Source organism: Mustela erminea, chromosome 17 (genome assembly GCF_009829155.1).
Source record: "Mustela erminea isolate mMusErm1 chromosome 17, mMusErm1.Pri, whole genome shotgun sequence".
Classification (NCBI taxonomy): Eukaryota; Metazoa; Chordata; class Mammalia; order Carnivora; family Mustelidae; genus Mustela; species Mustela erminea.
Window position 1 is genome coordinate 68641114 of NC_045630.1, and position 12401 is coordinate 68653514.

The 12401-nt window shown below is 61.1% G+C and overlaps 2 protein-coding genes across 6 annotated transcripts; one reads left to right on the forward strand and one right to left on the reverse strand.

Moving 5' to 3' along the window:
- The first annotated feature begins 314 nt into the window (after positions 1-314).
- Positions 315-6993, forward strand: GPATCH4 (G-patch domain containing 4). 5 transcript variants are annotated; one of them, XM_032318131.1, is made up of 9 exons: positions 315-430; positions 2605-2740; positions 3180-3253; positions 3356-3448; positions 3547-3633; positions 5278-5369; positions 5599-5649; positions 5840-6104; positions 6135-6993. In XM_032318131.1, exons 2-9 carry the CDS (start codon positions 2662-2664, stop codon positions 6552-6554), a joined length of 1161 nt encoding a protein of 386 aa, XP_032174022.1. In that variant the 5' UTR covers positions 315-430; positions 2605-2661; the 3' UTR covers positions 6555-6993. The 5 variants fall into 5 exon arrangements, with proteins under 5 accessions (XP_032174022.1, XP_032174018.1, XP_032174020.1 ...); XM_032318129.1 differs by adding an exon at positions 1269-1415 and having other exon boundaries at positions 331-430; positions 5840-6993; XM_032318128.1 differs by adding an exon at positions 1234-1415 and having other exon boundaries at positions 340-430; positions 5840-6993.
- Positions 6994-7249: 256 nt separating this feature from the next.
- NAXE (NAD(P)HX epimerase) lies at positions 7250-9680 on the reverse strand. Its single transcript, XM_032318147.1, has 6 exons — positions 9459-9680; positions 9261-9369; positions 9053-9163; positions 8863-8976; positions 7860-8007; positions 7250-7504 (listed from the first exon to the last, which is right to left on the reverse strand). Exons 1-6 carry the CDS (start codon positions 9656-9658, stop codon positions 7302-7304), a joined length of 885 nt encoding a protein of 294 aa, XP_032174038.1. The 5' UTR covers positions 9659-9680; the 3' UTR covers positions 7250-7301.
- Positions 9681-12401: the final 2721 nt, after the last annotated feature.

Here is a 12401-nt window from a genome sequence, read left to right on the forward strand (position 1 = left end):
GCTGTTCTCGGCGTCCCGCGGGCGGATCAGGACGAGCCCCTCGGCCGCCCCCGGGCTGCAGGTTGGCCGGAAGCGGAACACGCCCAACCCCGGAGAGGACGCGCGCGGGCCCGTTTCCGCGGCAACCGGGCAGGCAAGAGAAACGCCACGCAGCCGGCCTCGCGGGCGGCGGCGCCTCTATGGTGCGGGCGGGCGCCTCTATGGTGCGGGCGGGCGCCTCTATGGTGCGGGCGGGCGCCTCTATGGTGCGGGCGGGCGTCTCTATGGTGCGGGCGGGCGTCTCTATGGTAAGGGCGGACGCCTCTATGGTGCGGGCGGGCGTCTCTATGGTGTGGGCGGCCTAGAGAGGCCGGCCTGCAGCTTCCGGGAAGATGGCGGCGCGCAGTCCGGAGGACGCACGTGTTCGCGCGGAGGGGGCCCGGCGCTGACGGTAAGCGGCGACAGCCTCCGGACGGTGGCGGTCGGAGGCCGGGCTCGGGAGTGAAGGCGGAGTCAGGACAGTAGCCGCACCGGGTGGAGCTGCAGCACGAGAGACGAGAGACCGGGGAGGAGGACCTGTGGAACCGCGGTCTGAAGAGTGGCCCCGGCCGCTTTAACGTGAGAAAACTCGGGTTGACCCGAGAGCAGGTGGTTCCCGACGCGCGCTCGCAGCCTTCGCGACCCTGCGGCCTGGGGCCTCGTAGCTTCCGTCCGCAGTGACCGCGGCCGGTCGGTCAAGCCCCCGGGTCGCACCGGCTGAGCGCGTTCACGCCGGCCTTGAGCGCGCGGGGTCAGGGAACGACGGCCGACGCCGATTCAGGGCGTGCGGTTTCCAGTGACGCGGCGGTCAGCCGTAGGTCAGGGAGCGCAGACGGCTCCGCGAGGCCGAGGGTCATTCACACCAGTTCTGGGATCCTGGATCCTCTACTTGTCGGCTGTTGGGTTTGGGCAAGGAATAAACTTCCTGCGATTCGTGTGTTTGCAAATGTGGGTAATAACCCGTCCTGGTAGGTCGGTGGGAGGGTGAAGAAGATGGTCCGTGTAAAGCGGTCAGCAGGCTGGCGTCGAGGAGAGGACAGTGTCAGGTGTTACTGTTGTTTTTACCAAAATCCGGGGGCTGATGGCTCAGGGATGACTTCCGGGAGGAGGCCGGGTTTGGAGGCCGGCTTAAAGGCCCCAGTGTTCGAATTTTACTTTCCTTATAAATTCAAGAGCCATTTCTTCGCCCCCCGCTTTTCTGTCGGGACTCTCAAGGTGTCGGGTTTTTGGGTAATCGCCCCTCACAGTAGAACCGTGAACAGAAATGGAAGTCATCCTGAATTTGCCGCTCTTCAATCCCGGAGCCGGTATCCTGACCTGCGCCGAAGGGAGACGCTTAACGGACTGAGCCAGGAAGGCGCCTTATAATAAATTATCTTTATACAAATTAACTTTCAGTGAGTCAGCAGTGGTGGCCCTAAGTTTTGTGTGTCTTGTGTGATAAGCCAGCCTGACCATTTCAGAGGCAGATTTAGTGTATAAGACGGATAATGCCTTATCCGGTTCCAAACGGAGGAGCACCTGTGCGACTATAAAGAAATGCTGCCGGTAACTGTGGCGTGGTAGGAAGAGGCCACGTTGGAGGCAGGTAGGCAGCCTGGGCTTGTTTTCCAGCTCCCCTCTCTTCCCTAGCTCTGTGACCCAGGCTTTGTTTTCTTTGTTTGTAAATTAAAGATATTAGCCACCCAGGGGAGGATCAGCATTAAATAAGACACAACAACAATACATGGAATCAACCTGTTATGCATGAAATGCTCAGTAAGGGCACCCTTCCTCTTTTTTTTTTTTTTTTTAGATTTTATTTATTTATTTGACAGACCACAAGTAGGCAGAGGGGCAGGCAGAGAGAGAGAGAGGGAAGCAGGCTCCCTGCCGAGCAGAGAGCCCCATGCGGGGCTGGATCCCAGGACCCCGAGACCACGACCCTAGCCGAAGGCAGAGGCTTAACCCACTGATCCACCCAGGGGCCTCAAGGGTACCCTTCCTAAGCTAGACAGTTTCAAAAAGGGTGTTGCAGCAAGATTGAAGACGGGCAGCGAGGAGGAGTCGCGGAGCCCCCACACTTGAGAGTATCGTGAGTGCTGGAGCGTGGTTGTGAGATACGGCTCCCTTCAGTATTCTCACGACTCAGGCTAAAGATCCCTTATTGCTTTGGTTTTCTGTGGCAGTGAGTTGCAGGGGCAGTCACCATGTGGCGGGAAAGAGCGGGACTCCAAGGGCGGGCCGTCTGGCTGAGTTCCTACACATCCTAGCTGTGTGACCCAGAGCAAGTCACACTTTCTCTTTGTAAAGGAGGAATGCTATTTTCCCGGATGGAACGTTCCAGAACGCCTCCTGAGCTGGGAGAATTAAATGAAGTAATCACGTGATGAGCACTCTGTAAACTTAGGTGTTACTAGTTACACCAATCCTGCTTGACTTGTGGACATGCCGATGATCTCTCTGGGGTCAGACAGGAGCCCCTCCCCCCCAGCAAAGACCAGGCTTCTTCTTCTGTCTCTGCCCAAGTTCAGAAAAGAATTTTTAGGCGAGCAGTCAGGCTGGAGCTGAGGGGTGATTTGGGCGCCCTCTCCTTTTCTCTTGAAGCGGTGAGGACGGCGTCTTCTCCTGTGAGGGACTGCGAATCGGGACTGTTGTCTCACCATGAGCATCACCCCAGAGGTCAAGAGTCATGGGATGAAGTTTGCTGAGAAGCAGCTGCTGAAGCATGGATGGACGCAAGGTCAGCCCTGGGGGGCCCCTCCACGTCCCCCCTGCTCCCTGCTCGAGCCCAGGGGAGCAGCTTCCTCCTGGGCCATCCATAAGTAGTCCGTTCAGCTGGAGGGGGAAAGCCAGTTTAAAGGGAAATTGCAGAAGAAAATTTCTGACTTTTCCAGAAAAGGGGTGAGTGGAAGAAATGTGACCGCGGGTCGTGAGAAAGAAGTGTTTGGGAGGACTGGGGGGGAGTAAGGGTCGCAGCCTCTGTCCTGAAACAATCACGAGGGAGAGACGGCTCGGGCGCAGCCAAAGGCAGGGACACTGCATGGAGAGGCGCCGGAAGGAGGGGGACTGGAGGGTGTCCCCAGTGCTCCGTGTGCGTTGTGACAAGGAGTGGCATGTGTTCGTGCTGTGAGGGCTTGGGGCAGGCGGCACAATAAACCGGGTCACTCACTGTCCCGCAGGCAAAGGCCTGGGCCGGAAGGAGAATGGCATCACCCAGGCCCTCAAGGTGACACTGAAGCAGGACACTCACGGGGTAAGACTGGGCAGGCTGAGGGAGGTCTGTGTGGCTGGAGAAGGGGATCCCAGGGACAGAGCAGGGACAGGTCCTCGGAGTTCATACTTCTCCCTCTGGCAGGTGGGACATGACCCTGCCAAGGAGTTCACAGACCACTGGTGGAATGAGCTGTTCAACAGGACTGCAGCCGGCCTGGTTGTGGAAACTGGGCAGGTAGGGGGAGCTGATCGATGGGCGAGTGGACGTGGAGGTCTGGGACGTGTGGGGTGCGGGGCACACCACGTCCCCCACTCACTGTTACCTCCCCACAGGATGGAGTACGGCTAAGGCATCTCTCTAAGGAGACCACCCGCTGTAGTCGTCCCAAGCCCAACATGCTGTATCAGAAGTTTGTGAAGGTGCGAGGGGCTCGGGTCCATCCTTTTTCCTTCCCTGGTCCCCTCGGCCTGAACCGTTGCTTCACATGCCTCCTTCGCTCTTCTAGAACTATCCTAACATTGTCAGACGTCACTTGCTTAGATAGCAGACCCGCGACCAGAATTAGACTTTCAGGTCCCATTGGCCTGGGGATGGGGCCTGGGTGGTGGGGCACAGGCAGCCGCCAGAGCAGGGCAGGAGGGGAGGTCCAGTGCAGAGGACTTAGAAGCCAGAGGAGACCCGACAGGTTATCTGACCCCATCCCACTCCCACTCCCGGTCCACGGCCACCTGGTGCGTGCTAGGGCTCTCCGTGTTCTGCAGCAAGCCTTCCCGTTTCTCCCCATCCCCGAGGCCTTCCTCTCCTGCCGGTTGCCGGCACAGCCTCCTACCCAGACCCCACCCGGTCTCACTGCCCAGCCCAGTCAGTTCACTGCCACAGCGGCCAGAGTGCTCTCTTAACGCCTTGCACTGGGGCTCTGGCTCGTCCCTGACCGAGGATGACCGTCCCGATGTGTCTGGCTCCCCGGGCCCTGCGGTCTTGTCCTGCTCTCACCGTTCTCGGGCCTCTGCCCTTGGGACAGGATCGGATTCTTTTGAAGGTGCCGCCTTCCACCTGCAGGTTTCTGCATGTGCTGGTCCCACTCGCGGCCGTTAGCGCGCCCTGCTGCCTTTCCCCCTTCACCTGCCCACTTGCGGTGGTCGTCGAGAGCTCACGGAGTTCCCGAAACGTCCCCAAACCCTGAAGTCGGACCAGTATCCCTCCTCCAGCACAGGCAGCGCTTGTTTGCTGTCCTCCACCCTCCGCCCCCCGCATCGGCTCTTCTGGGCCAACTGGTCTCGTGCCTGTTCGGCTCCTGTCCCAGCCCGTTGGCCCAGAGTAGGTTCTCAGTCTTAGTTACAAGCACTGCGGGTAGGCTCCCCGGGCCCTGCGGTCTTGTCCTGCTCTCACCGTTCTCGGGCCTCTGCCCTTGGGACAGGATCGGATTCTTTTGAAGGTGCCGCCTTCCACCTGCAGGTTTCTGCATGTGCTGGTCCCACTCGCGGCCGTTAGCGCGCCCTGCTGCCTTTCCCCCTTCACCTGCCCACTTGCGGTGGTCGTCGAGAGCTCACGGAGTTCCCGAAACGTCCCCAAACCCTGAAGTCGGACCAGTATCCCTCCTCCAGCACAGGCAGCGCTTGTTTGCTGTCCTCCACCCTCCGCCCCCCGCATCGGCTCTTCTGGGCCAACTGGTCTCGTGCCTGTTCGGCTCCTGTCCCAGCCCGTTGGCCCAGAGTAGGTTCTCAGTCTTAGTTACAAGCACTGCGGGTAGGCGTGGGGGAGGGTGGTGAGCAGAACCATGGGATGACATCAGGGGACACCAGGACCCAGTGTCCACCCGTGAGTGGGTGCCCAGAGCCCACCAGTGGGCTCCACCGCCGCCACCCCTGCCCTGGCAGCCCACCTCCTGCTAGGGTGGAGGTACGCTGTGGCCCCCCCTCCGTGGGTCTCCAGGGAGCTGTGTTGGGGCCTGGCAGATCGGCCCCTGTGGCTGCCTGTTCTGGGTGGGGGGGCTTCCGGGAGGGAAGAGGGGTTGGCAGTGGTGTTGAGGGGGCTTTGTCCACCCCCATGATCGCTCCCTCTAGACGGCCACACTGACGTCAAGTGGGGAGAAGCCAGACAAGGACTTGGAGAGTGACAGTGATGACGACAACCAGGGACCCAAGCCTCCGAAGATGTGAGACCTCATTTTAGTGCCGGGGGCGTGTGGGAGGACAGAAAGGGCCAAGTCTCAGGCCTGACTGGGCTTCTTCGGGTGGAACTATGTCGCACTAATCTTTGCTTGCCCTGCACCGAGAAAGTGCCAGGTCCTGAACAGGGACTCCGTGTTGAAGGGAGGTTTCGGAGGGCAGGAGAGGTCAGGCCTTTGCACGAGCTGTTTGTGATTCCTCATCTCCCCCCAACAGTCTGACCGACGAGATGCTGCTGCAGGCCTGCGAAGGGCGCACGGCACACAAGTAAGTGGCGGTCAGCTCCTTGCGGTCCCTTCTCTCCTCCCCATCGCAAGCCCTGGGGGGTGGCCTCTTCTGTACGCTTCTCACCCCGGGGAGGGGTCCCCCGCCTCCCCCCACCAGCGCTGCCTGCACCCGCAAGGACCAGGCCTGTTCACCCTGTACCTCGCTTTGAGCCGAGCCCCGTCTGTTTCAGGGCCGCTCGTCTCGGGATCACCATGAAGGCTAAGCTTGCCCGGTTGGAGGCCCAGGAGCAGGCGTTCCTGGCTCGTCTCAAAGGCCAGGACCCTGGGACCCCTCACCTGCAGTCGGAGAGCAAGCCCCCGAAAAAAAAGAAGAAGAAAAAGAAGCAGAAAGAGAGAGATGCCATAGCAACAGCCAGGAAAGCAGAAGAAGAGTGTGGGGGGGACGCAAGCCAGGCTGACGGGAGAAGCAGGAAGACGACCAGACAGAAGCCAGAAGCTGTGGTGGCAGAGGAGCAGGAGGGAGCGGCGGTGGGGGGTGCGGACAGGGGGACCGCAGGGGCGAGTGGACCCGCAGAGCAGGAGAGCAGGGAACGAGCTGATGAGCGCCACAGGAAGAGAAAGAGGAGGCAGCACCGCGCAGAGGAGCCGGGGGTCCCAGGTGGAGGGGCCCGAGGTCAGGAGGCTGAAGCCAGCGCTGGGACGGAGCAGGCAGAGAGCGGCACATGTGCCAAGCTACGGCGCAGACACAAGAGACGGCGGCGGCCGGAGGAGGGGGACGTGCATGCTGAGGACGCGGTGCAGGGGGCTGCTGTGGACGGTGGGGCCCGGGAGGCAGCAAGCAGAGCGCACAGGGAGGGGAGGAGCAGGAAAAGCAAGAAGAGGAGACCGCGGCCCGAGGAGGAGGAGGAGGAGGATGTAAGGGATGAAGGGGCCGAGGAGGGATGAGGCGGGACTCGGGACGGGAGCGGGGCTCGCACCGGCCCAGGCAGCCGCGGCGCGCGGAGGCCGCGGGGACCAGCTGCTGCCGTCGGCCATGACGGAGAGTGAGAAGCAGAACAGACTGTGAAGGTCAGGCCCGTGTGGGGCTCCACGAACCCCCTTCTGAGGAGCTGCAGACTCGGACCCGAGTTGACCGGGTCTCCTACGCCCTCCGGAGGAGGCGGACCAGTGAACTCCAGCTGCTCAGAGCCGGGTGTGGGCAGCGTCCCCTGAAGCTTCTAACCTGGGGAGGGAGAGCTCGGGCTGCGGGCAGACAGGGCCGCTGCAGACGCAGGCCGCCGGCCCCGCAGACTAGAGTAAACCAGTCCGCGCCAGCCTGTGTGAGCTTCCTGCTTCTCCACTCCCAGCCGGGGAACCTCTGAATACAGCTCAGGGGTTCCTTGGACGCCTCCAAAGAAATTCCTTGTGTTCACGTCCCATAGTCTCGCCACCCTGCTGAGTGGGAGGGGAAAGCTCAGAGAACCTCACTTGGGAGCTTGCTCAGCCTCTGGAAGTCCCTGTTTGTTGCACCCAAAGGCCCCAGCTGCCTCCCTGGCCGGTTCTGACCCCAAGGAGAGGTGGCCCTGTGTCTGCCAGGTCGCACTCTGGCTCCCACCGCCCGTCACCCATTACTGCCAGGAAGGCTCCCCAGATTCCGTGGGTCGGGAGGGGGCCACAAAGTCTTTATTGGGAGGAATGGCCGCCCGGCCCCCCTCACTGCAGACGGTAGACACACTCGGTGTCGGGGTAGGGCGGCAGATTCAGCTGGTATTTCTTTTCCAGAGCAGGTGGCACAAAGCGACCCCCCAGGTAGTGGTAGCGCCCAGTGAACTGGGTGGCCGACTTTTTGGGTGCTGTCAGGGAGATGAGCAAGTCTGGCTGGATCCCTCCGGAGTTCCCCTTCTCCACGTCCCATCCTGAGGAGAGGATGGTATTCAGGGAAAGCGGACGAGATCTGTCCCTCTTCGTGCCCTGCTCTACCCCCGTCCTGCAGTGGGAGGCCCGTGTCCCTGCTTGAGGAACCTGCATTACGTCCTTGAAGCTCCATGGCCTCCTGGGCTTTGGTCGCTTGGATCCAACACATACGGGCAGTAGTCCTCAGCTCTGCCCCCTGGCCCTTTTGTGGGCCCACAAAGCTGTGTTCTGCCCCTTCAGACCAGCTTTAAGCTTGGTCTGAGCCTTGGGTCAAGAAGGATGCCTAGGTGCCTGTCTCAGGGCAGGGTCCCACCCCAGTCCCCGCCCCCCGCTCCCCAGCTTCCTTGGACCCAGCACCTGAGGGGATGTCGATGCTCGCGATGGGCACCGTGAGCCCATTCAGGACACTCAGGATGCTGCGGAACGGCTCCCGGACATCGCCTTTGAAGCTGAAGCCAAAGATGGCGTCCACGACCAGCTCGTACAGTTCGTCGATCAGCATGGGCTGTGGGGGGCAGGAAGGGGAGCACGTCACAGCCCGCAGCCACAGGGGGCCCTTGGTGGGAGACGCCTGTGCCTTGCATGCACCACTCACAGAGGCACAACTAATGTCACTGATTTAGGAGGCATCTCGGGCCTAGACTTTAGTGCAAGCTGGTCACTGATTAGGCCAAGCTGAGCTTGCCCAGACAGGTCAGTTCTGAGGGCCTGCCGGACCCTGGGGAGGTACAGGGGGGACGGCCTGAGGCCAGGAGTCAGGACAAGCCTTTTTTTTTAAAGATTTTATTTGTCAGAGAGCAAGAGCGAGCGAGCACAGGCAGACAGAATGGCAGGCAGAGGCAGAGGGAGAAGCAGGCTCCCCACCGAGCAAGGAGCCCGATGCGGGACTCGATCCCAGAACTCTGGGATCATGACCTGAGCCGAAGGCAGCTGCTTAACCAACTGAGCCTCCCAGGCGTCCCCGGACAAGCCTTTTCTGCACCATCCCAGTCTCTTCCGCTGTTGTGCTCTTGAATGTGTTAAAAGCAAAGTTCTCACTTCCCACCCCTAGTCTGTAGACTAAGGAGGGGGTTTAGGATGAGGCAGTTTACTGCTTACAGGTCCTGACTTCAGCGGGAGAGCACTGACCAGGGAAGTGAAGGGAGAGGGGCTTCGGGGAAGGGGCAGGAGGGCACTGATGGAGCATGTCCACTGGCAGGGGCTCCCCTACTCAAACAGCCCAGATCGGCACCCCCGCCCCCGCCTGCATGGAGTCCACCCTCCAGAGAGATCAGCGAGCGAGCGAGCTCGGCCCGGGAACAGGAGGAGCAGGACACCGGCGGTGGCTGGGGAAGGGGAGGACCCCACTGGAGCCACCTACCTCCGAGGGCATTTCACCAAGGAAAGGGATTTCCATTTTCTGACACTGGGTCACCAGCGCTGTGAAGAGCGGCTTGTTCGGCCTTTTGGGGTAATAAATGGTTGGCTGGTAGCCCTGGAGGAAAGGAGAAGGATCGACCGAGCGCGGGTCCCGGAAGCCCCGCCGCCCGGGTCCTCGCCCACACACTCACGAAGAGCTTGAGGTGCCGCGCGCAGACCAGACCGTCTCCTCCGTTATTCCCGGGCCCGCAGATGACCAGGACGGCGGGGGGGCTCCGGGACATGGACTTGGGGGGATAGGCCTGGAGGCGGGGTCAGAGGGCAGTCAGGGGCGCTGGGCGGCCTCGCGCCAGCCCGGCCCGCTGTCCCCCGCCACTCGGCGGTGCCCAGGCCGCTGACCTTGGCGATGGCCGTGGCGCAGCTCAGCCCGGCCAGCTCCATTAGTTGGTCCACGCTGAACTGGTACTCGTTGAACAGCTCCTCGTCCACCGCCTGGGCCTCCTCCTGGCTGCGGACACCCCCAGCCTCAGTCCCGGCGCCCCGCGCGCGGCCCGTCCCCGCTCCCGCCCCTCGCGAGCCCGCCCCGGCCTCGCCTACCTCAGGTACTTCACCGCCGGGCTCGCCATGCCCGCCGACTCCCCGGGGCCGCCCGAGCGCGGCCGCCGCGTCCCCCACCACGCGGGCCCCGCACGGCAGGCGCCGGCCTGGCCCGCGACGCGCCGCAGATGGGAGCCGGCGGCCAGCAGCCCGAGCCCCAGCAGCGTCCGCAGCGCGGACATGGAGCTCGCCCGGCGCATGTGCGGCGCCGGCTCCGCCCCCGGAGGCGGGGCCGCGGGGTCGCTCCGCCCCCCCGCCCGCGGACGCGGAGCCGCGCAGGCCGGGGGGCGGGTCCGCGCTGCGCGCAAAGTGTGCAGTGTTGGGTCGTCGGTGGCGGGGCGGGCAGCCCGGGGTCCTGCCCTAGCACTGCCCGGCTGAGTGGACGGGGCCCGCTGGTGTCCGCATCCCGTGAGCTCCCACTGCGACGGTGCGGGCACTCGCTAGGCCGGCCCGAGCTCGGCTCCTCGCCGTCGCGGCCGGCGGTTCCCCGCTCCGCTGGCCGCGCGCGCTGCACGGTCCCTGCTAGAGGCACAGGCGCGGGTGGGAAGGGAGCCGGGCTTCGTTCAGGAAGCGGCGACCTGGGAGCAGGGAGGACCGGTACCCCAGGGCCAGCCTTCAGTCCGAGCGAGCCTGGAGCGTCTGAAAGGGGGGAGCGCCGGAAGTGGGGGCTCGGTGCGGGAGAAGCCGGTGCCCGGGCGGTGAGCCGTTCGTAAACACAACCCCCCCAGGGCTAGTGTTCCCCGGAGTCCCTTCGCGCCCTTTCGGAAAGGGGGTGTCCTGCTGCAGACCAAGGGACTTAGGTCGGCAAGCAAGGAGCACAGAGGCTTGAAAGTTAACCCCAAGGCCGTGTGGACTGCTGTTGGCGGTGAGGTTTGGGACCCCTGTCCCAACCACATTAGCTGCCCCTGCCCACCTCTGCTTGCCAGCATAGCGCGCTCCGCTTCCCTGATACTCAGCGTTTACCCGCTTTATCAAGGTAGATAATACCTATGGTGGGGCACCTGGCCGGCTCCGTGGGAGGAACGTGCCGCCGGTGATCTCCAGGTCATGAGGGTGTAAAGGTTACTTTTATTTATTTATTATTTGACAGAAAGAGATCACAAGTAGGCAGAGAGGGAGGAGGAAGCAGGCTTCCTGCTGAGCAGAGAGCCCAATACGGGGCTCAATCCCAGGACCCGGGGATCATGACCTGAGCCGAAGGCAGAGGCTTAACCCACTGAGCCACTCAGGTGCCCCTTTATTTATTTTTGTTAAAGATTTTACTTTTAAGTAGACTCTACACCCAACATGGGGCTTGAACTCATGACCCTGAGATCAAGAGTCATAGGGTCTTCTGACTGAGCCATCCAGGGGCCTCCTCAAGATTCATCTCTAAAACAGTGCAAGGCGTGTTTTTTGAGCATGTGCCCCGCGCTAACGCGAATCAGCTCATTTTATCCTTGTGGCACCCCTGTTACTAGCCCCATTTTCCAGACTGAGAAAACTAAGCTCCAACGATACAGTGACAACGGTCCACGGAGCTAGGGTCCAAGCAGCTTGAGCTGATTTGTACTCTGAAGTATTATCCTGTAGGGTGCGGCCTTCCACCCGTGGGGAAGTAGATAGAGCGCTGTCGCGGCTGACTTCATTCCGACGCGATGTAGGAATAAAACAAGGACACGCACATACCCACCACATGCCCAGAATTTATAAGACAGCCACTGGGGGGTGTCCCGAGGAAGGAGGAGCAGAAGACCGACTTCATCTTACCGCTGCCTTTCAGACTTCCAGAGTTTGCTTTGGGAAATGCCTTTAAAACCAGTTTAGGAAGGACACACTGATCGCAGCCCTGCTGAGTTCCAGGTGCTTACCTATTTCACCCTGTCAGTCCTATGACCTGGCTTTATCCTCACATTATAGCACAGAGAAGTCAAGTAATTTTCCAAAGACCACACAGCTACGGGTTTCTGGGTGCCTCAGTTGTTGGGCGTCTGCCTTCCGCTCAGGTCATAGTCTCAGGGTCCTGGGATCGAGCCCCGCATCGGGCTCCGGCTGGAAGCCTGCTTCTTCTTCTCCCACTTCCCCTGCTTGTGTTACCTCTTTCGCTGTCCCTCTCTCTTTCTGTCAAATAAATAAATAAAATCTTAAAAAAAAAAAAAAAAAGAACATACAGCTATTAAATGGTAGAGCTAATGACGGTTGATACAGCACTGGCCTGACTCAGTGTCAATATTCCCGTGTGGCAGGTGCTGCTACCTGTCCCCCAAAATCCATTCTCTTCTCTTCCTTTGGCAGCAGAACCCCTGAGTTGCGTCTGGCCGCAGGGCTGCCCAGCTGAACACTACATTTCCCACTGTCCCTTGTAGCCGTGAGGCATGTACATGTGATTACATGCTGACCAATGAGGTCTGAGCAGAGGGGACGCCTGTTGGCCAGGTCCTCCCTTTGGGGGGAAAAAAAAAAAAAAGCTTATTTTCCCCGCACTTCCTCTTTCCCTCCTGCCGGCTGGGAAGAAGGGCTCTGCTGCCGCCGAGCAGCCATTTTAGACCAGGGCAGGGGAAACCTGTGTGGGGGTCATGGGGCGTCCTGTGGACTCCCCGAGCTCCGCGAACCGGGGCTGCTTTCAAGGGAGAGGATCAAATTTGTCTCTGTCCCTGTTTAAAGGCAGGGTACGTCGGGCTTTGTTAACAGGAGGTGGACCTGTGTCCCACACAAGACATCGTGAATGCCTGACGAGGTGCCAAGGAAGGTGAGCCGCCGTGTCCCCAGCCGTCTGTTCCATGTGCGGCACAGGCTAGGTCCCCGGCAGGCGTTTTAACGGCTCCTCAAACTCTCAGGGTGAAGTACTTCACAGTGTATAGAAGCCCTCTTCCCTGACACGAGCGAGAATGGGTTATTTCATTTCCATGTAAAAATGCATCCGTTTGCCGTCTGTCCGAGTGCGGCCGGCGTCTTCTGGAGCCC

What these genes read in the sequence shown, in the direction of transcription:
- GPATCH4 (XM_032318127.1), top strand. Translation starts at nt 2,662, where the DNA reads ATGAGCATCACCCCAGAGGTCAAGAGTCATGGGATGAAGTTTGCTGAG. An exon ending in TGAAGCAGGACACTCACGGG is followed by an intron (nt 3,254 to 3,355) that starts GTAAGACTGGGC and finishes TCCCTCTGGCAG; the next exon opens with GTGGGACATGACCCTGCCAA. An exon ending in GGACCCAAGCCTCCGAAGAT is followed by an intron (nt 5,370 to 5,598) that starts GTGAGACCTCAT and finishes TCCCCCCAACAG; the next exon opens with TCTGACCGACGAGATGCTGC.
- NAXE (XM_032318147.1), bottom strand. Translation starts at nt 9,658, where the DNA reads ATGCGCCGGGCGAGCTCCATGTCCGCGCTGCGGACGCTGCTGGGGCTC. An exon ending in CGCGGCACCTCAAGCTCTTC is followed by an intron (nt 8,977 to 9,052) that starts GTGAGTGTGTGG and finishes CCTTTCCTCCAG; the next exon opens with GGCTACCAGCCAACCATTTA. An exon ending in TTGGTGAAATGCCCTCGGAG is followed by an intron (nt 8,008 to 8,862) that starts GTAGGTGGCTCC and finishes TGCCCCCCACAG; the next exon opens with CCCATGCTGATCGACGAACT.